Source organism: Procambarus clarkii, chromosome 31 (genome assembly GCF_040958095.1).
Source record: "Procambarus clarkii isolate CNS0578487 chromosome 31, FALCON_Pclarkii_2.0, whole genome shotgun sequence".
NCBI lineage: Eukaryota > Metazoa > Arthropoda > Malacostraca > Decapoda > Cambaridae > Procambarus > Procambarus clarkii.
The window spans coordinates 22,812,068-22,839,056 of NC_091180.1; the positions used below are offsets into that span (position 1 = coordinate 22,812,068).

The 26,989-nt window shown below is 38.3% G+C and overlaps 1 protein-coding gene across 1 annotated transcript; it reads right to left on the bottom strand.

Moving 5' to 3' along the window:
* Positions 1 to 540: 540 nt before the first annotated feature.
* Positions 541 to 26,479, bottom strand: udt (protein undicht). Its single transcript, XM_045743348.2, has 11 exons — positions 26,334 to 26,479; positions 18,900 to 19,133; positions 18,458 to 18,626; positions 17,285 to 17,421; positions 16,167 to 16,376; positions 13,673 to 13,889; positions 12,478 to 12,632; positions 11,040 to 11,279; positions 8,678 to 8,784; positions 7,457 to 7,592; positions 541 to 6,676 (listed from the first exon to the last, which is right to left on the bottom strand). The coding sequence occupies exons 1-11, from the start codon at positions 26,392 to 26,394 to the stop codon at positions 6,510 to 6,512; spliced, it is 1,833 nt and encodes a 610-aa protein (XP_045599304.1). The 5' UTR covers positions 26,395 to 26,479; the 3' UTR covers positions 541 to 6,509.
* Between the last annotated feature and the right edge of the window lie 510 nt (positions 26,480 to 26,989).

Here is a 26,989-nt window from a genome sequence, read left to right on the forward strand (position 1 = left end):
TTACACACGACTCTACTGATTTCGTTTGAAGCCTTCCGGAACAAGTGCTTCCCTGACGAATTTTGTTCGAACCACAACGCTGTGTTTCACCCATGTACTACAAATACAAATAATCACCTACAGAACCTAAACACCTACCCTAACCTATGCCTATATATGCACAATATGCATATATATGCTTTGCATATATATGCATATATCACGTACCATTGTACAGTACGTCCCATAATACCTGTCCCATCGTCGTAGACGCCTGGTCGAGGACCGGGCCGCGGGGACACTAAAAAGCCCTGAAATCGTCTCAAGATAACGTTATTGTGACTCATTGCCTGCACGTGAGTGTGGAAACTCGATGAGGCCGAGAGCATGGGAGCTCGATGCGGTCGGAGTCTATTGTCTGCTCTGTGTGGAAACTGAAGTGTCTTGGGGTCGGTTGGAACTCTTGTGCTACATTCTTACATCATCGTACATCGTACATCATAGTCATATTTGAACAACATTTCTATTACCAGTAATTATTTGTAGGAATAAAAGATTACATATTAATACAAGTTTATTTAATCTAAAATAATTATCACCTGCAGGACGGAATATTTCTTTTTGTAAAGCCTTCACCAGCATTGCATGCAATGCAAGCTAGTCAGGATCCAATATCGAGTTTTTTTTTTGAGCGTTTACAAAAATTGCAAAGTGGAATGCATACACAAATGTTCCTGTTATGAAGAACAAGTCAAAATCTTTAAGAAATCATTTGAGGCTGTATCAAAATTACTAAAATCGTTACAAACATACAAAACATTTTAAAGCGGTGAATAATTACATGGAAAGAAGATTCCAAGGAACTGCCATATTACATTACATACTGAACTAGTTGCAGATATATCAAGGGTATGGTTGCATGGTAATAAATTGTATGTTCCCTTACTGGCTATACATTCAACGGGATACACACAACCATCATTTGAATTATTATATTTTACATGATCTAGTGTTAGTATATATTGAAATTATAATATATATAATATGGGAATGTGTAACAATGCAATACTTGCATAAGATATAATTATGGTTTCAACAATATTGTACAAAAACTTTTAGGCACTATTTAAATAAGACACCAAAACAAACCATTTGGTCATTAGAAATTTAAGTACATTGTGACAATATCCTTGTACTGTATTTGTATCCCTCCTCGAGTACACCTGTGTATTCAGTCTAATATTTTTGTGACAGACAATAGTTCAAGCCAAGACAAACCATTTTTCTTAGCGAGGATATCTGTTTAGGTTTGAAGGTCAAGGTCTACAGACTAAGGAAATTGAGGTCACAGTCGAGCTTTGTTTTAACCAGCAAATATATTTTAATACCTTACACACAGAAATCACAATAGCGTGATGCATCAATGAACAAATCCAAGGGCCATGACGAGGATTTGTCATGGCCCTTGTGGATTTGTTTAATACCCGACAACACTAAGGAATTAACAAACTTAATCCAAGCTCTGTGTATACTCAAAAAGATTATATTGGATGCATGACTTACCCAGCCCTTATTTGGCCAATGTATATATTTTGCCTCTACTTATGACTGCATGCATGTTCAATTCACCCAGAATTTTAACAATTTGGAACAACATCGATTTTGGGGAACAGCTTGTGCGCATAGTTTTCAACCATGCCAAATTACTACAGAGAGGTAGACAAGTTGAAAGCTGGAGACAAGTTAGTGTGACCATTAGGACCAACTGTCAACATTATGGCACTATAACCCTGCTCCTTCCCACTAGCTGTTGATGTTTGGACATTATCCATCACACCTGTAGAAGGTCTTCACTCAAACTTTTATTAAAGACTTTGTCTTGGCTAGCATGTCTTTACCACTTTTTGGCAACTCAAGTTGTCCATGTTGTCATACTTTCAAGGCAGGATATTTGTAACGTGCAATTTTCACCAATTAAATCGAGACATGTATATGTTATACATCTGGTTAAATGTGAGCACATTGCTGATCTTTTACTATAAGATTTCTATGCTTCTATTTTCTTAATTCAGAGAGTAAGAAAAGAGAAAATGCCAGCAATGTAATCTTAAACAAAATATACTTAAAGGAATGCTTGCTGCCCAAGTATACAAACATTTGTTTATAAGGTATCTATATACAGAATTATTTTTTTTTATCCTAGATGAGAAAACTGTCTTGTCCTAATTGTTTGAAAACCAAGTCTTCCAAATCTTGCACAGGCAGTAACATTTTAAATGTTTAATTACTCTAATGAAAGTGCAAGGGCATCTTCCCTACAGTAATTTGTGACATGTGCAAGTTAAAAAATAAGATGAATTTCCTATACAATGTAAAGGAAGCTAGATATAAATATATACATGTATTCCCCAAGGCAGTTGTACCTGTAATTACCCTTATACCGGGCTAAAGTTTTCTCCTCGGACAAGAATGGGGGTATGGGCATGGTTTCATGAAAGTTGTTCAATGTCAACCAATATTTTTTTACTAGTTGTATATGAAAAGGGCTGCAATTATTCCAAGTTTCAGTACTGCAGCATAAACAGAAGAGAGATTTGTTATTTTATTTTTTTTCAACGAATTTTACACATTTTCAAGTGTAAATAAACAAACACACCTTTCAGATATAATCATTCTATGACACTTTTCTGACACATTAGCATATAATAAAGAATCCGGAGTTAGGGAGTTTCCAAAACATCTTTAGTTTTCCTAATACAAATATTCAAAGTTCCCCTAAAAAATTATGCAAATATGTCATGTTTATTGCTATTATAATATCAATAAATGAACTTAGGAAAAAAACACTAACTTGGGATTTTAGAGAAACTACATATAAGGTGTAAGTTTCATGTAAATTGAATAAAAAATGATAGTTATTTCAACGTTTATGTTAGTTAAAAATATTGAAAATAAATAAGAAAATAATAAGTCTAAGGTGCTGCCATCTGTGGCCGAGGCTGACAACCAGTTTTCTCCAAAATTGGCACCTTTGCAGATAGGCTTATGTGCAGTCAGGTGTACAAGTTTCATGCAAATCATCCAATAAAAAAGAAAAGAAAACAAAAATATAATTTTTTTAACTTAATTATTTTTCTAATAAAAATTAAGTTAAAAAATTTTCTAATAAAAACTAATATTTTTTTAATATATGCTATTGTGATAGCCGAGCCATAGATATGATTTCAGTTGACACTTGTGTTTGATAATTGTATTTGACCATTTTGGAATAATTTTGGCACTTCACTTTTTTTTCTCCTTTCCTATTTATGCTATGATGCTGAGACTTGGACCAGATGAAACCCTTTTCATATACAACTAGTCAAAAAAGTTTGATTGAAATTGAACTAGTTTTCATTTAATGCATTTTTTTAAAATCTGGAGCCCTTGCCCCCTTAACCCTTGGATAGCGGCTATGGAGAAATGGTCATACCAGCCTATGGGGGGGGGGAAACTATAGACATTATAGAATTATTAATTTGTATGTAGAATACAAGAAACAAATACAATAAGAATACAAGAAACAAATACTGTAAGTGAATATTTATCATTTCACTGGGTGGAGCTGGGCGTGTCGACGCCCGCTGCTCAATTTTGTGACACTTCCCGATTTATTCTGATGTTTCAATGATTGTCTTGTCACTATATTTAGACCCACAGAGCACTTTACAGTATCTATCTGCATCATGCACGTAAAACCCAGACAATAATTGTTTGAATCGTATGATAACCGCATTTCCCTAGTAACATTCGTGATAACCATATTTGTACCATGAAATGGTAGGATTTTTTTCCATGGGTCAGTGTGAACTCCATTGCATTCAGACCTATTATATCCATATTTGCATCATACATGCAAAACCCAAAATATTTTATTAATCTTCACAGGATGACCACATTACCCTGTGAATCAACCATTTATGAACCGCTCTCTAAGGGTTACTACTTTCTAACATGTCTTAAGCAGACAAAACATTTAATATATTTAAATTTGCCATCCATAGAATAATGGTCAGTTCGTTAGTTTTAAACCCTAAAACCTGTAAACAAAATTGTAGTAGGACAAATTCTGAAACTGCTGTATTTTCCCCCTCTAACTGGTATGTGTAGCAGTAAAACGGTCATTACAGAACCGAGATCAATCAGTCTCGAGCCTTTGGCATTACTACTAGTACTGATATTGTTAACCTTTAATGTTAAACTCTTGCAAAGGAATAATAATCTATATATATACACACTAGACACACTGGGAATGTTTATATTTAAGTAATGACCATATAGTATTTCAGCAAGGACTCCAAGTCATAACCAACATGACTACTTCCTTTACACATACAAATCTGCAAAATATGTTATTCAGTGAACTTTGGCTTTCAAACTAATACATTTGAAAAATACAACATTGCATTTTCTTTTTAACATGAGGAATCTAAATTTAAATCTTATATAAATCTTATGTTACAAATCTACAAATACTATAAACCTTACATAACTTTTAGTTTGAGCAGCTTGTGTTCTTACTCCTGACAGTATGTACAGTGTGACCTCCAAAAGCTGGACCTCCATATAATGCTTCCAAGAAACTGGCCAAATTCACCTAGCAGATCACCGCCTCAAACTTATTTGTTGAAGAAAAAAATATTTTGACAAGTTACATTCTTCTTCACAATAAATATTCAAAAAATTGCATTCTTAGTTTTGCAAGTCTTATTCTTGTATACGACAAATTGTACAAGAGCCCATGATTGTGTGTATATTCAAACACAAAGTACATGCATATGAATTGCTTATTCTTCGTGCAAGTGTGATGTGAAACATCTCATTACATAAGCATTTTCAGACTTTTCTTTAAATATATTGCAGTATTCGAGTTATAATCAGCAAAAAAATAATGATATTCCAGCAAAGATTATAAGGAACTTCCTTAACATGAATAAAAAAGGCAGAGTTGTTAGAAACTTAAGTATTTGGGGGGGGGGGGATTTGAAGGAATCTGCTAAAGTGATTTACATAGCATAGCACAGTTGCAGTCTATCTAAAAGAATGACAAACCATGGGACAAAAACTTATATGACCAGTTCTGGGTTGATGCAAAAGTTAGATGGGACATATGCCAGTAATCACTTTGCTGCCTCTTACCAGTCTTGATATAAAATGGTTATTTTTTTAGCATAATTATTTATATGCATACAATCATTGGTTACACTACAAAATTTTGAATATTTTATCACTTGCCATAACGAAATTAGTGAAAACTAAAATTATGGGCATTTATTTAGAACATTCAAAAATATGGATTGAGTAGGGAACCATGTGACTAATTTTGGAGATCTAACTGTACCCTCATTTAAAAAAAAATTATTTAAGGCAACTACCTGAAGGTATTGCAGATGTGTCAGCTTGAGCAGTTCATGATTCAAGCTAGATGGTCCACAGTTCAGGCAATATACATGACCCTGGACGGTCCAGAAATTTCTTGCAGTGGCGCACACACACTAGTCTAAAGTTTTAGACCAATTCCAACGTTCACTGTTTAGTAGGAATGATTCAGTCACTTGTAAAATGATTAGTTCTGATACAATTCTTAGTTTCCTAACTTTGAAGCTTTAAGGGGGACAAAAATGCATAGGTGGCACTTCTCATTTTAGTTCATGACCAAACAGTAGGAAGGGTTGCAGTAGAGATCTGTGGGGCAGTAGAGATCTGTGGGAGATGAGAGGAAGATCACGGGGTAGCGGTAGCGAGTGGTTTGAGATCAGCTAAAAAGGGAAGGTTAGGCAACAGCATTAGTGATACCTGAAGAAATCTGGCAGGTGGTATAGATTTGCTAGGTACCCTACCACTATTTACACGCCAACTACTTTTTATGTGGGTGAAAGTTAACATTTTTTTTGAAGAGTAATTCCTTGAATGTTCCTAACACTTGCCTACCAACACCCTTCCCCCGTTTGGTCTGAACAGCATTCGTGTGGATTTCTTTACTGAAACTTTGATGTTTCAACACTATCATCATCTACTGTCTACTACTGTATCTATAATCCAAATCATATGCAGCCTACCACCATTCGATTCGAGTTTGTCATATTTTAAACCTGAAACTTCCAAATATTAAAATAATTCTAATTTATTCATGTTTTTGTTTAGCAGAAATCAATAACCCAGATTTTTATTTCAGTTTAGCAGCCAAAAACTAATCTATTCCAATTACCCAATTATTCGGGTTACCAGAATTCGGATTATCGAGCTATTACATTACAGTAGCTTGTATCCTTTTCATTATTTACATTCAAGCCATTATATTCCTTTTAAAAAACTACAGCTTCATTCTACTTGCATAACCACCTGCATTTCTGCTCATTAGAATATGGCTTCCTTCACTCTTGGCAAATTACAGTAAAATTATACAACAGCGTCTTTCAACATCTTACCATTCCACAAGATCCTGTTTTTAGTGCACTATCGATCAATTATTTTCTTCAAACCACTAAACCTCAGGTCCTCAAGGAGAGTAGCCAACTGACAAAGAAGGCAAGGACTGTGGTGAGGACAGAGGCACTGAAGTACTCTGTGCCAGCTTTGAACTGAAAGATATGTACACTAGAACCCGGCTCCTTCCAGGGATTGGCGCCATCGTCGAAGTGCATGGGGCAGCGGTCATCTGAAACATAAGTTGGTAAATTTTGACTGTTGATAATACCAGTATGCAAGTAGCCATGTTTTATATATGTGCAACTAGGACTAGCTTGTGTGTTTTTGGAGAGTTAAACAGATATGAATATTGTATCTTAACATTTCACATTCAAACAATATGGTACTTTAAACAATGTTCATTAATTTTATGGTATCATTGCAAGAAACCCATGCAACCCATTATGGTTAGTGTTTATGTAGTGTATGAAGCACAGGTGATAAAAATAAACTTAGTTTACATTCATTTGCCTTGTTTGAGAAAAAAAATTATACTGTCAAAAATAAAATGCTTACCCAAGGACTCATTTTGGGAACTGCCCTCTGGTAATCTATTATAAATAGATAATAAATATTTCTACCACATTTACTGATGAAAGTATACATGAAAGATGTGAAGTAATGGAAATTATTTTTTAACTAGTGGTCAAATGACCAAAATACTCAAACATACAAGGAGCACCTGTAAAAATGCACAAGGAGGGAATGTGTCATGTGAATCTCATGCATAACAGTGGAACTGCCTTTTCCCTTCAATGCCTCTGCACTGGAAGTATACATCTACATCAGTCCTGCCACCTCTTCATACCCCCAAGGGCCTGGCACAGCCTGGTATGACTCAGAGGCAAGCCGGGCACCTTTGCTAACCAGCAGTTTGCCCCCCCCCCCCCCTCTCGTCACGGCCCTTGTGGATTTGTTCTTTCAATTATATACTTGCACACGTTACTCCTTAACCAACAAATTTACTCACGTTCTCTCTCGTACTCGACCATTTCAAGGGTGACTGCTGCTCCATTACCTATACCCTGAACAGTTTGCTGCAGGTTGCAAGCAGGCCCAACGCTCTCCGACATCAAGATCTTGTTCAAGTCAGCCCTTTGGTAAACCTGAGGTACAAGAAACCTCCTTCAGGAAGATAATGGCTTGCTTAGAGTAAAAGTGGACAAGTTTTTTAATTAAAGATAATTGATCTTTGGTAAATAGATGGATTAATGCAATAGATTTGAACAGTGATTATATATTTTAGTATGCCCCAATGACATTTCAAGATAGCTCTAAGATAAACAATTACACCATTTTGTTAATCTTTTTTTGCCAGAGAAATTATAAGCTACGTGCAAAATATGAAACATTTTAAATGAGAGGGGTTACACCTGCCATATTAAATCCAGAAACTATAAACTGTATTGCCCTTGTAAAATCTTGGAACAATAAATTACCAAAAGTATCTAGTGTAATAATGACTAGATAAGAATGCAGTACTGCATCCGATATTCAACTTGTGAAATGTTGAATAAAACAAAATGCTTCCAATAAAATACTAATTTAATACTAAACATGTTAGCTTTATGGTTTGCCACATTGTTGTGGACATGACCAGAACAATAACCTAGGTTAATAACTGCCTTTTCCCCAGGATGCACCATACTAAATCTTAACGTTCTTTTTTACGCCTAGATTAACAGTCATCTGGTAACAAAACTTTCCCAAAAGTTAAATTTTAAAATTAAAGTAGTGACCACATTGTAAAATTAAGTTAAAATTTTAATATGTTTGTATTGCAATATGACTCGTTTCAAATTAATAGACATTTATAATAATGATAGGATCTGATGCCAATGGTGTGGAGTTGATAAAAGTAGCAGAAGGCAGACATGTGGAGCCCTGCCCCTTATCTAATGCTCATCTGGAGCAAGGACTCCTGGCTGTGTTTCATAACCATTTTAAACCAAATGGCTTTGCCTCCCACTATCATACTTGCTAGCAGCTCTTACATTAAAAAAATAATGCTCTATATTCCTCTATTCATCCCTGTTAACATTTTTGTGAAGCCTTTTGTCCTATACTGTGCTTAGCCACCATACCCACCCCCCCCCCCCCCTCCCCTCCCCAGCACAAATCTGCTATTCCCAGCCCAGCACCACAACCCCAGCTCCAATACCCAAGGCCCAGCACCACGCCTTGTACTCACCCAGCATCTGTACTTTGAGAAAGGGTCCAGTTCATCATAGGTGATGAGGTAGGACTTCAGGTTTTCCCGCCAGTAGCCTGCACATTTGAGCTTGTAGTCCGGATCAGCTGTTGGTGTCGGCAAGTGTTACAAATTAAATTTTAAAGCAGTTACTTTCAATATCTTTTGACTGACATTTTGAAACAGCAAATTGATTTTTAATACATAATTATGCATGCATGATATACATGCAAAGAAAGTAAGACAAAGCAAGAAAAACTTACCCAAATAAGAAGAAACAGGCAGACAAAGCCATACTGCCTCAATTAGTCATAGGTAGGATCACTCTGGAAGCTGCAGCAAGCCAATTAGACGTTAACAGCATTGTGTATATACAAGCATGCAAGCGTGACCTAACAAAGTGGTCAACAAGCCATTCCCAAGACAGTTTGAATATATTAGAAAAGCATTTTCAATGTACAACCAATTTCAATCTTCATACGCCATAGTACAAAGGGCAAGAACCTTTAATATATATTTTTTAATTATATTAAAAATCTTAATCTAGGAGGCTGTGAACCTATACAAGACAAGTCAAATTCAGAGCGACAAAACAAAATCTAAAAGGCAATGCAAAAATAGCTAGCCAGCAAAGTTGACCAAGCCAGAGGCAACACAGAGGACATTACTGCAAAAGCTCGGTCATCCAATTCCAGTAACAAATGAATTTGCACTCGAGTTCCTCACTTTTTGGTAGTTTAGCCAAGGTTACACACATTGTGGCTAGGTCCTGGTAGTACAGTTAGCTTCATTCTCCACTCACTTGGGAGTAATGGGTTCAAATTCCAGGCAGGATAAAAATGATTGGGCACATTCCTATTGCCTAATGCCCCTGTTTACCTAGCAGTAAATAAGAGGGTCAGTAGTTCAACCTTGGGGAGGGAAGGGCACATCGATACAATCCTAAAGGGTATATTATACACTGCCTGTCCCCTGACAAAATTAATTATAAATGGTGGCTGTGGCTGGATAAATGGCAGGAGTGGCCAGGTAAATATGTTGATAGAAAAAATTGCAAATTGTTACTTTTAAGCATTCGTTGTCAGAAATTTGGTTGCGTCAAATGTTCGGCTACCTCAAGTTGGGGGGAGTTTTAGGCCTCAAGTGATTTGGATTAATGAGCATAGACAGTACTGCATCATAAGCATTAATTTTGCAGAAAAAGACAACATGAAATGAGTGATTTCTATTGTTTATATAGATGTGATCATCTGTGGTGCCCTGGAAATAGATATTTCAATATCAACACGTTTGCCATACTGATCCAGACACACATTTGTCCACCTCTATTCCTGCAGTAGATATTAGGTCGAGGGTGCCACAGTGACCTCTCAAGAGTAGTTTTATGACAAAAGGTAGGTTACTTGCCTGCGTGAAGTTATACTTGCCCACGAAGGGGCACTCGAGGTCCTTGGCTGATGTGAGCAGGATGGGGGGGGAGAGGCAGAGGATGGACAGAAAATTAAGCAAACAAGAAGATTGACAATCAAGAAATTAACAAAGGAAATATATAGGGGGAGGGGAAGGAGAGCCAAATTACCAGGTTTACAATGAAGAAAAATGGGACAATTTGAAGGGCAATACGATTATATTAAATGCAACGTCCACACAGACAAGACTTCAAGTGAACCCAAAGATAATGCTTCAAAGATTGAATCTTAAGTACAGTAGCTTAATGTCTTTTCTAATACTTGGTAAAAAAACCACACACACTATTTAGAGCCAACAGGTAAAATAAAACATGCATCGAATTGGTAGAAATGGTGCCACATGGAGATTAGACAGTCAATTACTGGACTCATCATAAGAGTAACAAGCTCAACATTATTACCATCTGCAGAGCTTTTTTAGTGGTGCAAGGAAAATGCAAATTTTAAGTATTTAATCACATTGTGACATCAGTTTTATGATAACTATTGCATTTGCCTCTACTGCACTATCAAGAAGCAGTGGTAATGATGTAAATAGCCATAAGACGGTTAGAGATGAAGTGAAAGATTATCTTTCAAAATATTGGAATGTTGCTTATGAAAATGCCAGTATAAAATTAAAAATTACCAAAATGCATGAACCTTATGCAAAGAAAAGTTCACCCAAAGCAAAGAATTTTAATGGAAATTATACAAAATCTTGAAAATAGAGCAAAGACACATAACCCATAAGTTCAGCACACCAGTTGCACAAAATACTTAAATGCATTAGTGTATAAAAAAAAAAAAAAAAACTTTAAAAGCTTCACACAAGTGATTAAATTAAGTAGTTACTGCAGCCACCACCAGGTACTAGCATCACCCCCACTCCACCAGGAAACCCATATACGTACTATAAATATCGATATGTCTGCCATAAGCATCCACGCTGATACAGTAATGAGCATCTATCCACATCTCTTTCTGGTCACGGTCACAGACGGAGAGATCAGAGATGTTTTCCCTGCAGTAGATGTGATCCCAGGGAGACTTTGTGACACCCCCGAGGATCCTCGTCTCAAACAGCAGCTCGCCCTTTTGTGTAAAGTTAAATTTACCCGCAACAGGACACTTGACAGGTACAGGGTCCTTGGCTGGTGGACAGCGATGAAGTTAGTAATAGTACCCTCATGAACATTAATTTAACAATAAAATGGTAATGAAAAAATTGCTAGATTTATTAAGAAAACAATGGTACTCTATATGGTCTAATATAAGGATTAACAAGCTACAAACTAGATATTTAATTAAACCAATCTATGAAAAGACCACTGAGGTGCCAACATTAAATAATGCTGTAGGCATTACTTTCAGGATCTGAAAATTCCCAGTTAATTGTCAATACTCTACTGTAATTCTGGAGAGTTCTTAGACTACTAGTTCATATTCCATATTCATTTGAGGAAAATTTGAAAATTACTCTCAAGTATGTCATGCATGGACCATGTAGTACTCTATTCTGTCAATGAGTACCTTTATAAATTGTAATATGGTATTAGATTTAACAATCAATATTCTAGGTTTTTTATGAACTATATAGTGCACATGCTCCCAAGATTTGTGTACTTTGAATATAATTTCTAGATGAAATTATATTGCTGAAATATCAAACTTTTATTTTCAACTTCAACATTGATTTATCAATACATTAAGTAGAGATACAGTACAGTCATTCTGTTTATTGATGTTTTAAGCAAGCTTTTCCCATTATTTTATGCCAAGAAGTAACATCTTTAAAAACTTAGTACTGTACAAAGCTCGAGATAATATAAAATACTTTCACAAGAAAGCTTACCTTTGCCTGTTACAGAAAAGGCTCAACACATTTTAAAGCATTACAAAGTTTTCTCCTGTGATTGGTAATAAACCCTCACTAGGTAGTTACCCAGAGATTATCTACATCTCTAACTTTCACAAAGCAAGTTACTATAAACCCATTTAATAGAATATCACAACTGTGATCCTTCATACAATCTTTAAAAAACTTTCCAGGAAGCATCCAATTTGTAAATTAGCTTCCCAACACTATACCACAATGAAAGTAACGGTGAATTTACAGTAGTAATTCTTGACAACTAACTGGGTATGAGTTTTGTTTGACAAATAAAAAAAAAAAAAAAAAAAAAAGATTAAGGACCTCAAAGTACTCGGGCCAGTCCTGGGCTATGCAAAGGTTTCAGTCACTGTGCAAGACATAGGCTCTCACCAGCATGCGAGAGCCATAATGGCACATTTTTACATTTACCAAGAATAAATTAATAAAATTTAAATAGCAATCCATACCCAACTTACCTAGCAAAAGGTCATATCTCCACTCCCTACCACTCTTGAACTGGAGGTACGAGCAGACAGTGGAAAAGTCCTCCCTAATCATTTCCAAACCCTTGCGGAATCGTATTATGTTGTGATGGCGAGGCACGAACTCAAAGCACACGTAATCCTTCTGGCTGCGGACACAAGCATGAAATTTATCATTGTCAAGGATAAAATGGGCTAACCAGGAAAAGTGAGCACCAATTTATACTTTTCTGTACTAAGCCTTCAATGGGAAATTAGTTTGTGATAGGAACCTTTAAAATCTTTGGGGCTAGATGGGGTATTTGACTAGCATCCTGGGTAACCCCCAGATGCACACCTTAATCTATAGACCATTATATGCTAAAGATTGTTTAACCTGGGATCTACCCAAATACACCAGGAGTCTGGAGGCACCAAATGAACAAATCCACAAGGGCTGTGACGAGGATTCAAACCTACGTCCAAGAGCATCCCAGACGCTGCCTTAATCGACTGAGCTACAACATGGTACAGTATATGAATTGCAACCAGAAATTCTACTGAATTTACTTGGATCCTGCAGCCTCTCCAAGACACGAACCAGGATTTTACACAATTCCCCCATGCACTCTAGCTATGTCAATAGGCCGTTCTACCTCTTTGCCCTTACTTCATTACATACAGAAATCACAATTTGTGAATTGAAAAATAAAAAATTGTGATTTCTGTGTGTAATGAAGTACAGCATGACACTGAGGCCATTTACACCCCTGTGCGCAAGAAAAAAAAAAATTATTTAGTCTTCTAAAAATGTTAATTCATTAATATGTTGAGGAATTAAGACGTATAATCATGACACCCACCCTCAACCCATCTTTCCACCCACACACAGCTAGATGGAGATATGGGTCTTAACATTGTATGGCCAGGGCAAAGTAATGCATTTAGGCCCCTACCTTGTTGGTGGGCCCCACCTGTCTGCTAAAGTGCAAGATTACCATCAGATACTTATGCATAAATTTCTTAAATATAATTTGAAATGGGATTTGAATGCCAGGCATTTCCAATACGAGTCAAGTAATTATAATTGTCCACTAACTAGAGAACTCTCATGAACAATATAGCAGCATGGGACCCCTGGGCCCAGCGCCCCCATGCGTTAAGACGGCACTGCAGCCACCCACCCTCTACCTGTCTCCCCAGCACGTACCAGCCATCAATATTGAGCCTGGCCATCATGAACCTGTTGTCCCGTTGTTGTCTACACACATAAATGGTCCTCCTGAAGCGGCCCTCATCAGGGTAGGTCGTCTCTATTACATGCGTCTGGTTGATGAACACGTCTGCCTCTGTGTGAGCAGTGTTCATCCACTCCCCACTAAAATTCTTGGGCAGCAGGCAACCAGGGATCACCGTCTCTTGTTTGACTGTGGAAAGGATGCTTTGATAATGTGTGACAGGTCATGACAAGCTTTGCAATGGGCAGGTGGGGTATGATTTTATAATCTACAGAATTATGCACACCTAATGATGGACAGAGGAAACAATGTTGATATTAGATACACATTGTATTATAGCAGTAAGGTGGGAACGGGAAACCGTGGCAAAGATGAACACTGATCAAGCCATATGCTGGGAAGTGAAGTTAATGGTCAAGACTACAGGGAGGGGGCTCTTATGGTAGGTTGTGTTTCAATGTGAGAGTGAAAGGATACAGTCCAACCACTGGGTTTCAGATTTGACAGTCAAAGTAATGGTATACAATTTAATTTTGTAAATCAGCAGTTACACTAATTTTGGAAATTACAACCATCTTATTTTAATATTACATTGTTAAATGCAACATTAGCCAACTGTTAAGGTTCTAAACATTATAATGACTTTTAATGTCTAGCTTTTATTGTTATTATTCTAAAGGTTTGTTTTATTTGTTTATCTTATTTTGTATGGTTCATTTGATAGCATTTACAAGTATAATTAGCTTTGTTAGAGCCAGGAAGCCTGAGTATATATTTTTATCCAGTACTAGTCAAAAGTATGTGTGACTCTGCTCAAGGCGGTAAATAATTATGGGAAAAAATAAATGGTATTGTGGGTGAAAGATTTGAAAAAGTATGCAATGGCTACATAACATCACGATGGGCTTTAGCTCTCTAGAGCAACCACAATGCCAGAAACAGTGGCCTCTTAGCTGTCACTATGAGTTATGTGCTGCATCTTACTCTTTGGCCAACCATTGTTTTTTGCACTTATTAGCAGTTCATGTGGTGTGACTTATTATGGCACCTACCAAGGACCTAAGCAAATAAACCATTGGTGAGATCATTGCTTTAAAGAAAGCAGGCTAATAAAGTTAAGATTGTTGGGTGGTGCCACAACATGAAGTAATGTGCGCATTTCCGTGGGGAAAACAGTGATGGCACCCCAAAGAAACATCGGTCTGGCAGTCTCAGAATGACTTCAAGGTCTATGCTTGCTGTAACATGAAAGGTATTCTCCAGTGAATGTTTTAGAATGTTCACTAAACCTTCCTGGGATGACCAGACCAATGTTTCTGTGATGGCTCATCGCTATTATTTCCTCCGTGGAAACTCTATACTCCATGTTGACGTTACACCCAACAATTAATTTATTTCCTTACTTTGGTAGCCTGCTTCCTTTAAAGCAATGATCGCCAATGGTTTCTTTGTTTAGCTCCTTGATAAGCGACAATAATGTAATACCACCAACACCATTGTTACCTGCAAGAAGACATGGCAAGGTGCCAGAGCAAGACTTGCAACACAACCTCTCACTATGAATGCCCAGGGGCAACTAAGCTCCCCAGCTGTGTGGTTCCAGGGAGCATGCACACCATGGCATGTATCTGGCACATACTTTTGTCTACAATTTCACCCATAAGACCATGTTTTTTTTCTCACGAGTATGCGCCCGCTCGAGAAGGCAGCGGGGATATTTTTGACTAGCATCTCACTTTTGACTAGTAATGTATATGCTTTAGGCTTTTATCAAGGTTCCCCTCCCCCCCAGGTCAAACTACTGGCCCTTCCCAGGATGCAACCCTACAAGAGTTGCCTAACTCCCAGGTACCTATTTATGGCTAGGTGAACAGAGGCTTTAGGTGAAAGCCTATTTTTCCATGATCAAACATGATCATACAGGAAATCTACTTTACACACTTTCATACACAACATAACATACTTTTAAACACTAGCAAATGAAACAAAGTAACACTAACAAAACTGAACAAAAAAGGTTTAGGTTAATAAAAGCTGGCATTACATACCAATCATTAAAACAGCTCAAGTAATTCACACAGTTAAACTCTTAAATGCTCAATTAGGGTTAAGAGTTTATGCAAAAGGGATACATTTCAATATCATTGATTATTTTATAGAGAGATTTCGGTGCCAAAAAGACTAATGTATTTTACATAGAATAAAAAATCTCATGGAGCTTAAATATTAAAAGTAAACATTTTGTAGTTCCATTTACACAAAATTCTTAAAAATTATTTATAATGTATCAAAGTTTACACTTATTACATAAAAATATCCAATAACTAGATGAAGGAAAGAGGGAAAGGATGTGTTATTAAGTGATTATATTCGTTCCCTTTCATCACACATTCCCTAGTTTTCTTTGTAATGTGTTCACCTTCCTTCAACTCCTTATCATACCTCCCCACAGTCCTCCTTACTCACCAGGGGTCATACGAAATCTGAAGGGGCTGTTCTCTGGCGTCTTGAGGACTGAGCATTCTGGAGTGATTGAGTGGCCCATGTACAAGTCATCATCTCTGTTCCTGACGAAGCAGCGATACTTCTCGTCCTTTCGAGATTCCTTCGTGTTGGCCACCGCAAAGAAGTGGTTCTTCCCAATAAACCAGTCACCCAGGCAGGAAAATTCCCTTGCTGTGTGGAAGATACTGTCTTAATAGTGAGTTTATGAAGGAGTGACTGATGGGGTGATGAAATTTAAGACATTTAACAATTTTCACATTAAAAAGAACCTGTGTGAGCACCACACAATCTGATGCATATGAACATACCAGTATAAATGTCTAACTTTACCAAAATTAACCAACATTTTCTGAATCTGTAAACCTGAAGAGGGTTAAATGTACAGTACTATACTTACCCAAATTAAGGCTTGTGCTAAAGTATTTAGTTCCATACCACCTATGTTACCAAGAACTATAAATTTATTATGTTTGCCAAAAATGTTTACCAAAATATGGGAATTAAATCTGAAGGAAAATCAAACAAGAGCCAAAGGATCCAAGATTAAAACATGATACTGTGAAGCATTATCCGAGTAGACATTTTTAGATTCGGAAGCAACAGAGCTAGGATGTTTAGTTTGTTGGGAACAGGAAGCGCGCGTGTGTGTGTGTGTGTGTGTGTGTGTGTGTGTGTGTGTGTGTGTGTGTGTGTGTGTAATTAATAATTGCAAAGTGGTTGCAGAGGCTCATCACCCGAGCTCTACATTCTATCACACCACCCCTTGGAGATGCTGGGGGACATGTTCTCTGCAGAGCTGCTGGGATCCCTGTTACACGAGACTGGCACAGGGAAAATCTGCATCAGAGGCTATACAGGCCAATGAGCATAAATACCGTATAAACCTTACCTAGTCCTGTTGGACATTTACTATACTGTACTTTGAAATATTCTGGTACATTGATGCCTGGAGCAGGTGATAATTTGCATTTACCTTGTGAATGAGAGCAGGGTAAAATGCAATGATTTATATTACAAGCTCTCATTGAAGCCGTTACACCAAGCTCTTTTAATCCCCAGGTACATAAAGTGCTACTCACTGCCAGTGAAGGACTCCTTGATTCCCTCACACTTTCTATACGTTATGTTGAACTTCTGGTTGGCAATGAGGAACTGGTTTCCCGGTTCTTGGCACGACTGGATCTTTGCCTCGGGATTGTTGCACTCTCCGGTGAAACTGTCAAAATACACAAGCCATAAACAAATTGTAACACTTCAGAAGATCTGACAACAGAACATTGCACACTGTAGATGTGTAATGTTATATTGTCAAATACTACAATGCTCTCAGGCATAGATCTTTTATGCATGTACTTTTACCCGAATAAACATATTTATTAGATGGTGTAAATGCTGGGCTTTAGGTTCTAATGTGAAAAGTAAAAGTATCAAGAAGAATTTAAATCTTTTGTCTCCAGAGGCAATCACATTACTATATGGTAGGCTGACAGGCCTCTGAATAACTTTCAAGAATCTAGACAAGAAGGTAGTCAAGGCATTGTACACTGCCTATTAGAGACAAGTATTTGTGTACAGTTTGCAGATCCATATATGGAACAATGTCTAAAGCAGAAGTTAAAATAAAATTAAATATTTCAAGTTTCCAAATTTTACTGCAGTCATTTTGATGGTATCATTGGGAATAAGATAGCTCTATGGTTTCTACAGTATATACAAAAATACAAATTTGTTTCCAAACATTTATGATTTTTATAATTTTTTTACCTAAAAAATTTAAAATAAAAAAAAGCCTCAAACAAATGTAAAACCTGTCAAATTGTGTATTTTAAATATTCATCAAAATGGATGAAAATTAAACAAAACTACAAGTTGACATTTTGAGAGTAATTTTTCCATCAAATATGCAGCTTGATAAATCTTCAATATCTATTTAATTTTTTTTTATAACTGAAAATACTTTTCCAATGACTTTAGATAATCTGATTATAATTTGCACTGAAAAAAATACAAAACATGGCAACTTGCCATTATTGCAAGATTTTCTTACAACTAAAATACAGTACTGTACATATAAAACCCTTAAGAGTTGACCAATTTCTTTCAAATAAAGGAAAAAATGTTGCTAAAATCTCTGGTTTAAAATAGCAATATAAAAAGATGTAATACCTGTATAGACAAAATGACAATTGACTTGTGGTCCCTTAATCAACCCTAATCTTGACTAGAAGAGTTAAAAATTTACATATGCTAACCTAAATCTGTTTTGGTAGGCGAACTGCCAGACACCCTCAATGGCAGAGCGGCAGTTCTTCGGAACATAATTCTCATTGAACATTGTAATAAGACCCTGGTTCTTGTCAAGCTCGGCACATGCCTCCTCCAGTGACGGCTTGAAGTTTGGTGGGAAGGTTTTACACCCAGCTGAAAGCAACAATTAGAAGTTTTTACTACAGTGAAGATATTTTAGATAATACTAGGAAAGCTGTGTGTAATTCATCAAGTTATTGATAAAAGATTTGAAAATACTAAAAAAATAAAACTATTGTACAATATTAAAAATATTTCCCCCTTGTTTCAAGCCCCTTGTCCTACCCCTTTGTACCCTGATAGGCAAGTTAGTATCTTAAACTTAAAATTTCTACTCCAGTTTATATGAACTGTTTATACATCCTACCACACCCTACTTCAACTTACTCGCACTCTTCTCCAGAACGTTGACAGTGCGGATGTGGAAGCGGATGCAAAAGTAGCATTCACCATCACGGAAGAGAAGAGCCTTGTAGTCATTACGGTAGACCTTTAGAGCAACACATTGGCCCACACCAGACATAACTGTGTTGTCTATGTCAGTGATAGTGTTGCGCCCCTTCTCAAAGCTGAACCATGAGCCTCGCATCAAGAACGGAATCACACAGTTTGCATGAACTTCTGCAAGTGGAAAAGTGAAAATAAAAATTAATGTGGCCAGAATTAAAAGACGGTATAAGTTTAAGGGAACCAAGGTACCAAATAGTCTGTGTACGTGTGGCTATCCTTGTTGAGTCAAGTTACATACAAATGGGTCTAATAACCTTGAATAATTGGGATCAGAGCGATCTGTAGACTTAAAAAGTTGTTAAACTATACTAACTACACAGTTTAGCATTTACACATTTTTCAACAATATGTACACATAGGAACATCACTGGCAAGTCATTCACGAGAATGGCTTACATGTCCTATAGAATGGACACTGCAGAACATGTCTGACTCAACAGTAAAGTGTTGACTTAATGAATTAGCCGCCTTATTAGCTGTTGTCAGGACTGACGAGTCATAAGTTGTGCCGGCCCTAATGCTGTTCAACCATCAGCCAATCACATAAGAACATAAGAACATAAGAACAAAGGTAACTGCAGAAGGCCTATTGGCCCATACGAGGCAGCTCCTATTCTATAACCACCCAATCCCACTCATATACTTGTCCAACCCGTGCTTGAAACAATCGAGGGACCCCACCTCCACCACGTTACGCGGCAATTGGTTCCACAAATCAACAACCCTGTTACTGAACCAGTATTTACCCAAGTCTTTCCTAAATCTAAACTTATCCAATTTATATCCATTGTTTCGTGTTCTGTCCTGTGTTGATACTTTTAATACCCTATTAATATCCCCCCGGTTATGTCCATTCATCCACTTGTAAACCTCTATCATGTCACCCCTAACTCTTCGCCTTTCCAGTGAATGCAACTTAAGCTTTGTTAATCTTTCTTCATATGAAAGATTTCTAATTTGGGGAATTAACTTAGTCATCCTACGCTGGACACGTTCAAGTGAATTTATATCCATTCTATAATATGGCGACCAAAACTGAACTGCATAATCTAAATGGGGCCTAACTAGAGCAAGATATAGCTATATCTTAGCTATATAGCTTCTGCAGTTACCTTTGTTCTTATGTTCTTATGTTCTTATATAAATGGGAGCCGCCTCGTATGGGTCAATAGGCCTTCTGAAGTTGCCTTCATTCTTATGTTCTAATGTGTCTGGCATCTCGGCAAGTCTTACAGCAAGGGCAACGTGCCGACTGTTGAACATATTGTCAAGAGGTTGCTGACGCATGGTTGTTTCCGGTGTTCCCGGATGTGTGAAGTGTTGGTCGGTCAGTAGTGGACAGTGGGAGGGATGGGTTTATTTTTTTAACAATTGATAGAGACAGGGCAAGGATGGATGATAAACTGCATCTGCCAATCTTTTGATCATTTCAAAACCCTATTTAGATAAAACTTGAAGAGCGAGTCTTCTTCCGTGTTAATTTCCTATTTTTGTATCTGCAAATTTAAGAACATACGAACATAACAAAGGCAACTGCAGAAGGCCTATTGGCCCATACGAGGCAGCTCCTATCTATAACCACCCAATCCCACTCATATAAGTGTCCAACCCACGTTTAAAACAATCGAGGGACCCCACCTCCACCACGTTACGCGGCAATTTGTTCCACAAATCAACAACCCTGTTACCGAACCAGTATTTACCCAAGTCTTTCCTAAATCTAAACTGATCCAATTTATACCCATCTTTTCGTGTTCTGTTTTGTGTTGATACTTTTAATACCCTACGAATATCCCCCTTGCTATGTCCATTCATCCACTTTTACACCTCTATCATGCCACCCAATTCTTCGCGTTCCCCCCACCCCTAAACTCCAGAGAATTAATGCAATTCAAGCTTTGTCCATCTTCCTTCGTATGACAGGCTTCTAATTTACTGAACAGTCATCCCACGCCGGACGCGTTCTAATGAATTTATATCCATTCTATAGCATGACAACCAAAATTGAACCGCACAATCCAAATGTGGCCAACAAGAGCAAGATATAGCTGAAGGACCTAAGAACACAAAGGCAACTGCAGAAGGCCCACCGGTCCACACGAGGCAGCTCCCACCTAAAATCACCCAATCTCAGTCCAATCCACGCCCGAAACAATCAAGGGACCACGGCACGCGTCAATTGGTTCAATAAACCAACAACCCCGCCACCGAACCAGCACTCTCCCAGGTCTTTCCCCAAATCCAAACTCATCCAACCCACACCCATTATTTCGTGTACTGTCCCGTGTTGATGCTCTCGACACCCTATTAATTAATATTACCCCCCTCCCCTCGGTTATGTCCATCAATACACCCGCACACCACTCGGCCCCAGCATAGAGCCTGTACCTTGTCAAGCACGAGACGAAGCTGGAAAAAGTTCAGAGATATGCCACTAGGCTAGTCCCAGAACTAAGAGGCACGAGTTACGAGGAAAGGCTGCGTGAAATGCACCTCACGACACTAAGACAAGAGTAAGGGTTACAATATACAAAATTCTCAGGAACTGACAGGGTAGATAAGGATAAACTTTTTAACGCGGGTGGTACGCGAACAAGGGGACACATGTGGGGCACAAAATGAGCCACAGGGACGTTAGAAAACTTTAATACCCTACCAGTGTCAGCAGTTAACAAGTAGACTGCATTAGGCAGTGATGTTGTAGAGGCCGATTCCATACAGTTTTAAATATAGATATGATAAGAGCCCAGTAGGCTCGGGAAACTGTACTGCAGTTGATTGACGGTTGAAAGAGCCCAAAGAGCCAGAGTTCAACCCCCGCAAGCACAACTAGGCGAGTATACCACGTCACCCCCAATTTCCCACCCCCTTAGAGAATGCGGCTCAAGCCCCGCCAATCCTCCCTCATATGGCAGGTTTTCAATTGAGGGACCAACTCTTATCCCACGCTTGACGCCCTCTGGTGAATTTAAGAGCGCATGTTAACAAAAAGTATAGCCTATACCGTATAGAAGTATAGCTTATTTATGCAGCTATAATGAATAAAAAACTTAAATGTCATTAAAATGCCTGGTTATGATCAATTAAAGTATCCCAGATTTCATGACACGTCTTTCAACAGTTTTTAGTACCAAAGTACAAAAATTTAAATTGTACGATTATCTACAAAGCCAATTACCATCTATTGTCTGGTATTAGCACCTGCACTTAGGTCAATTACCTATAATTAGTCCATACCACACTTGTAGCAAACTTCGCTTATGACATAACTTCATTAGTATAATATGTATACATGTATAACCTACAGCTTATGTATTTACTCTTGTGCAGCAACCACCAACAATAGAATATAACACGGCCAATTGAAAAAATTGCAAATACTAGAGTACACTTGCAGCGTGCTTTGGTGTAAATGCATATTCGAACACGTGTCAAGTGCGCGCGTGCACATCCCCTATGCTGGTCTTCACACGAGACCGAGTAGGCTGCGTGTATACATATGAAGATGTGCAAGAGAGTACACACCTGTACGTGTGATAAATACACGCCTACTCCAGTTAGCCTAGTGTATAGGCGAGAACTAAAGCCTAGTGGAGTATGCCAAGTCGCTAATATTTAAATAGCCTTGCCTATGTATTTGTTCTATCAAAATTACTTTGATAAAATTCCCCCGCAAATCTGCACACTTAATTTCAGAACCATTATTGTTCTATCTGTTCTAAACTTCAACCATTATAATTTGAATATATTGTCTAGTCCTACTTTGGACTATTTTTAAGAATCATTTGTATGAAAATCTCTTCCATGTGTACATGTCAATCATGCACATATCCGGCCTACTCTACGCTATTCTGAATAAATGTAGTCTTTTGAACGCTAGTACACTCCAAAGCAACTAGTTTAGAATGATCTGTGCTACGATAGGAAGAAAAATTGCTCGGTCATTGATGGGTAAAGCTTGTGTACCGGGCCAGCAAGGTGGTGGATATAATTTGGGCCTGTGGGCCGCTCCAAATAACAGCCTGTTGGTCCAAATTACTTTACGTCGACCCTGACCCCATTTTTTAACATTTAAGTACATCTACAATTATGCAGCTACCTTAGATTATATGAACCTGCACTAGACTTTTGGAAGCATTATGAATATATCCACAAAAACTCGAGCTAATAACGTAATTGAGCTCAGGCAGTAGAACTCCCAGAACCCTCTCCAGGTATAATAATGATAGCTCATTCCACCATTGCCCTCAGAATGGTTATGAGATGCATAAATGATTAATTAATAAAGTCAGTGTTAATAAATGGAAACCATAGTCATTAAATGGCATGATGTCACCACCGGAGTTCTGTATCCTGTTTCTGATACTGTATATGCAAATGATCTTCCAAAGGCTATAAACTCGTTCCTCTCAATGTTTGCTGACGATTGTTACGACCCTGGGTTCTCCAGTGGAAACCAGAGGTCAAAATTGAGCTATTAAACTTTCTGGTAGTACAGTTGAGTGCATCACGAATGGCAATTGTTTGTATCTTCCCTGCCAGACGTAAGACTATTATTGTTTCTCAAAGAGCATTTAAAGACTGAGCTGGGGGTTGATTATTAAATAATAACATAGGCACCAACTTTGCTTACTAATACTTTCTAATCATTTGTAAAGTAACAATACGTTGCATAGGGGAAGATCTTTAATGTGCTTAGCTGCACGATCAATTAGGCTCCTTCCGGCACCACGACATGGGAGGCCTAGCTGGTCGCTAGGAGGTTCTTCTCTGGCTGGCGTTCGTGCGGACGAGACCTACTCTGTGGCTGCACCCCCTAATCTCCTCCCTTCTCCTCTTACTTATTTCCCTTACCTTAAGTTCCTGTACCATTAAGTTAAGTATTGTATGATTTCTAAGTGTACCTACTCTGGTAGTAACGATTGGCGAGACCTGGGGGTAGTAGTTGCCAGTGTTTGGGGTAACCCTAAGTGTTGTGTTTTGTGTTAGGGTACCACGTGGGGTCTCACTACCCTAAGCTGCATCCAGCTTCAGTGCTTATCCAGTAGTACTTTACCCTAGCTTGTTATTAGTGTAAACCTTGTATCCTGCCTATGTGGACCAAGGCTTTTAACGTAAGGTAGTGTGGTAAAGTTATTATTATTGTTATTGGTGTGAGTGTATATGGGGGGGTTGTTAAGGGGTTAATAAATAAGTACATGAATTACAGAGTATCCCTTCTTCCTGAGTGGGAGTGCATTGATCAACCCTTAGACTAACATATTTGGTCTAGTAGCAAGTTATTACTACTGTGGATAGTTTATTTTGGGGGCCGGGCCTTTTAGCTCTCCCATATTTGATACTGTCTTCTAACTACCCTTACCCCTTAATAGTACCAGTTCCCCATAGAAGCCCCACACACCATATTTTATAACAAGGATGTTAAAATTATTAGACAGGAGGACAGCAAGAGACAAGATCTGGATGTTTATCACGCCAGAGACAAGATCTGGATGTTTATCACGCCAGACCTGGCCCCTGAAGCCCACGACAAAAGGATATCAGCGGTATGTGCGAGGCTTGCTAACTTAAGAACTGTCTTTAGACACATGCGTAAGGAATCATTCAGTATCTTTTTTATATCTCGTATGTCAGATCAACACAGGAGCATGCGTCGCCAGCGTGGAGTCCATCTCTACTCAAAACACCTGCAAGGTGGCCTGACGGCTGAGTGGACAGCGCTCGGAATTCCTAGGACAGTCCGGGTTCGATCCCCGGCAGAGGCGGAAACAAATGGGCAGTTTCTTTCACCCTGATAAACCTGTTCACCTAACAGTAAATAGGTACCTGGGAGTTAGACAGCTGCTACGGGCTGCTTCTTGGGGGGGGGGAGGTGGACGAGAATTTACAGTTGAGAGGCGGGCCCAGTGAGCCAGAGCTCGACCCCCGCAAACAGAACTAGGAGAGTACAAAAGGAAGTTTGAAAAAGTTCAAAGGTATGGAACCAGGCTATCCCAGAGCTGTGAGGTAAAGGAGAAAGTACCGGAATTAAGCCTTACGACACGAAAAGACGATTCCTACCAATAAAATAACAGGTTGAAACCGAGTACCCAAATGAGCCACAAACGTTAGAAACATTTTTTCAATGTCGGTAGTTAAATGGAATGCATTTGGAAGTGATGAGGCCGACTCCATACACAGTTTCAAATGTAGACAAGAGCCCAATAGACTCAGGAACCTATACACCAGATTAACACTTAACAGGTGGGACCAGAGTCGAAGCTCACCCCCCGAAAGGACAACTAGGCGAGTACATTTGGCTTAGTGTGTAGTCAAGATTATTTCCTTGATAAAGAGATCGTTTAATGCCCGTCCTCTAACTGCCTGAAGGCTGGTACATTAATCTGCACCTCGGCCAGCTTAAATTGGCTGCCTTACTGCGTTACTTCATTTAGATTACTAAATGCGTTTTAATGTACAAAGTCATGGTGTTAAGGCCAGATATAAGAGTTACAACTACAATCATTAACGTTAACTCTCCGGCCAAATAGACAAAATATCGTTACGAGGTTACATATAATTAAAGAAACAGAAAACTTAGTATTCATTATGAAGTAAATTAAGTTCCGTGAAAAAATTTTGGAATAATTTTTTAGAGATTTCTTCACAAAACTATTTGACACAGCAAGATTGAAATACATTTTGTTGGGAATAATACAAGGTCCCACGAATCAAAAGATTGGCACATCCAGAAACACGCACAGCCCACTGTTTGAGGAGAATAATTTTATGGAAAGCTGTTGTATCAGATTAAATAATTATTCAATCTGATAAAACGACCTATACAAACTTTCAATACCATCACCCTCCCCTGTACCAGTATAGGCTACGAAGCAGCTCAAACACCACTTGTACAAATCATTCCAGTTTGACTATTCATGGTCCCTCCCGTCTTAGGAGATTAAGAGATAATAAGGAAATAGGCTGACACACCAGCCCAACCCATCCTTGGAATGGAGGGGACGGGGGGGGGGGGAGGTATACGAAACAAGGGGCGGGGTGGTAACTTCAACTATGTATACTTCCAAACAACTATATCCACATACTTTTCCTTCTCTACACGCCTATACAAAGTTCACAATTTACCACCTCCCCCATTAAGGCTGGCCAAAGTATCCAAGGGACCACCTGCATTACCAAAAAATTTAAAATGACAAAAAAATCATTGTTTTGGTCAAGCACGGTACGCAGAGCCCCAGTCCTCTTTCTACCTCTTATATTCCTCCACAGCAATTCCCCTTTTCCCGCCTTTCTCTTGTCTTTATCACTTACCCCTCACGTCCGTCCACACCAGCAAGAGAAGCAACACGAAGAACCTCGGTAATAACGCCATTTCACTATAGAATTAGGCACAGCGCGACATAGTCCACAAGCTCTAAGGCCTCGACTGAGGATGGTCGTGTGTGTGCCTCAGAGGCAGGTGTCGCCTCATACACATTACTACTACTATTATCCTCTATCTCCTTCTGCTGTTAGAGGCTATCTAGCCATGATATATTAGGTAGTTCACGCATATTTCCTAGTTACGCGAGGTATACCCCTGATATATTGCTACATTATTGTATTTTAAACTAAATACATATTTCTAAAGTGGTAACTATCCTTCACGGTAACTATGAAATATACTTCAGTAGTCAATGAGTAGATATATTCATTATCCTTGGCTTATATTCACCGTAAACGCCACCTAATCCCTTAAAGAGTAAATTACTTCCATCATTCATTACTATTTCCTAAATAAACGTTTATAATATTCGGGAGTGAATGGGATCGATTATATTGCCTTTGGTAATGTTAGGAGACAATACGCGGTCAGTGGTGTCACCTAGCGGCCAGGTAGCAAACTATCGCACCACAGAAAACGTATTTTCATCAGATTTTTTTAATGGATGAATAAGGCAAAAGTGAAATTTGAGATTTTTGTTTTG

Excerpts from the sequence above, each read along its gene's own strand:
- udt (XM_045743348.2), bottom strand. The coding sequence starts at position 26,394 with ATGGCGTTATTACCGAGGTTCTTCGTGTTGCTTCTCTTGCTGGTGTGG. Across the intron at positions 13,890-16,166 it reads CAGATTTCGTATGACCCCTG|TCAAACAAGAGACGGTGATC; the intron begins GTGAGTAAGGAG and ends TCCTTTCCACAG. Across the intron at positions 12,633-13,672 it reads AGGCTCAATATTGATGGCTG|CCAGAAGGATTACGTGTGCT; the intron begins GTACGTGCTGGG and ends TTGTGTCCGCAG.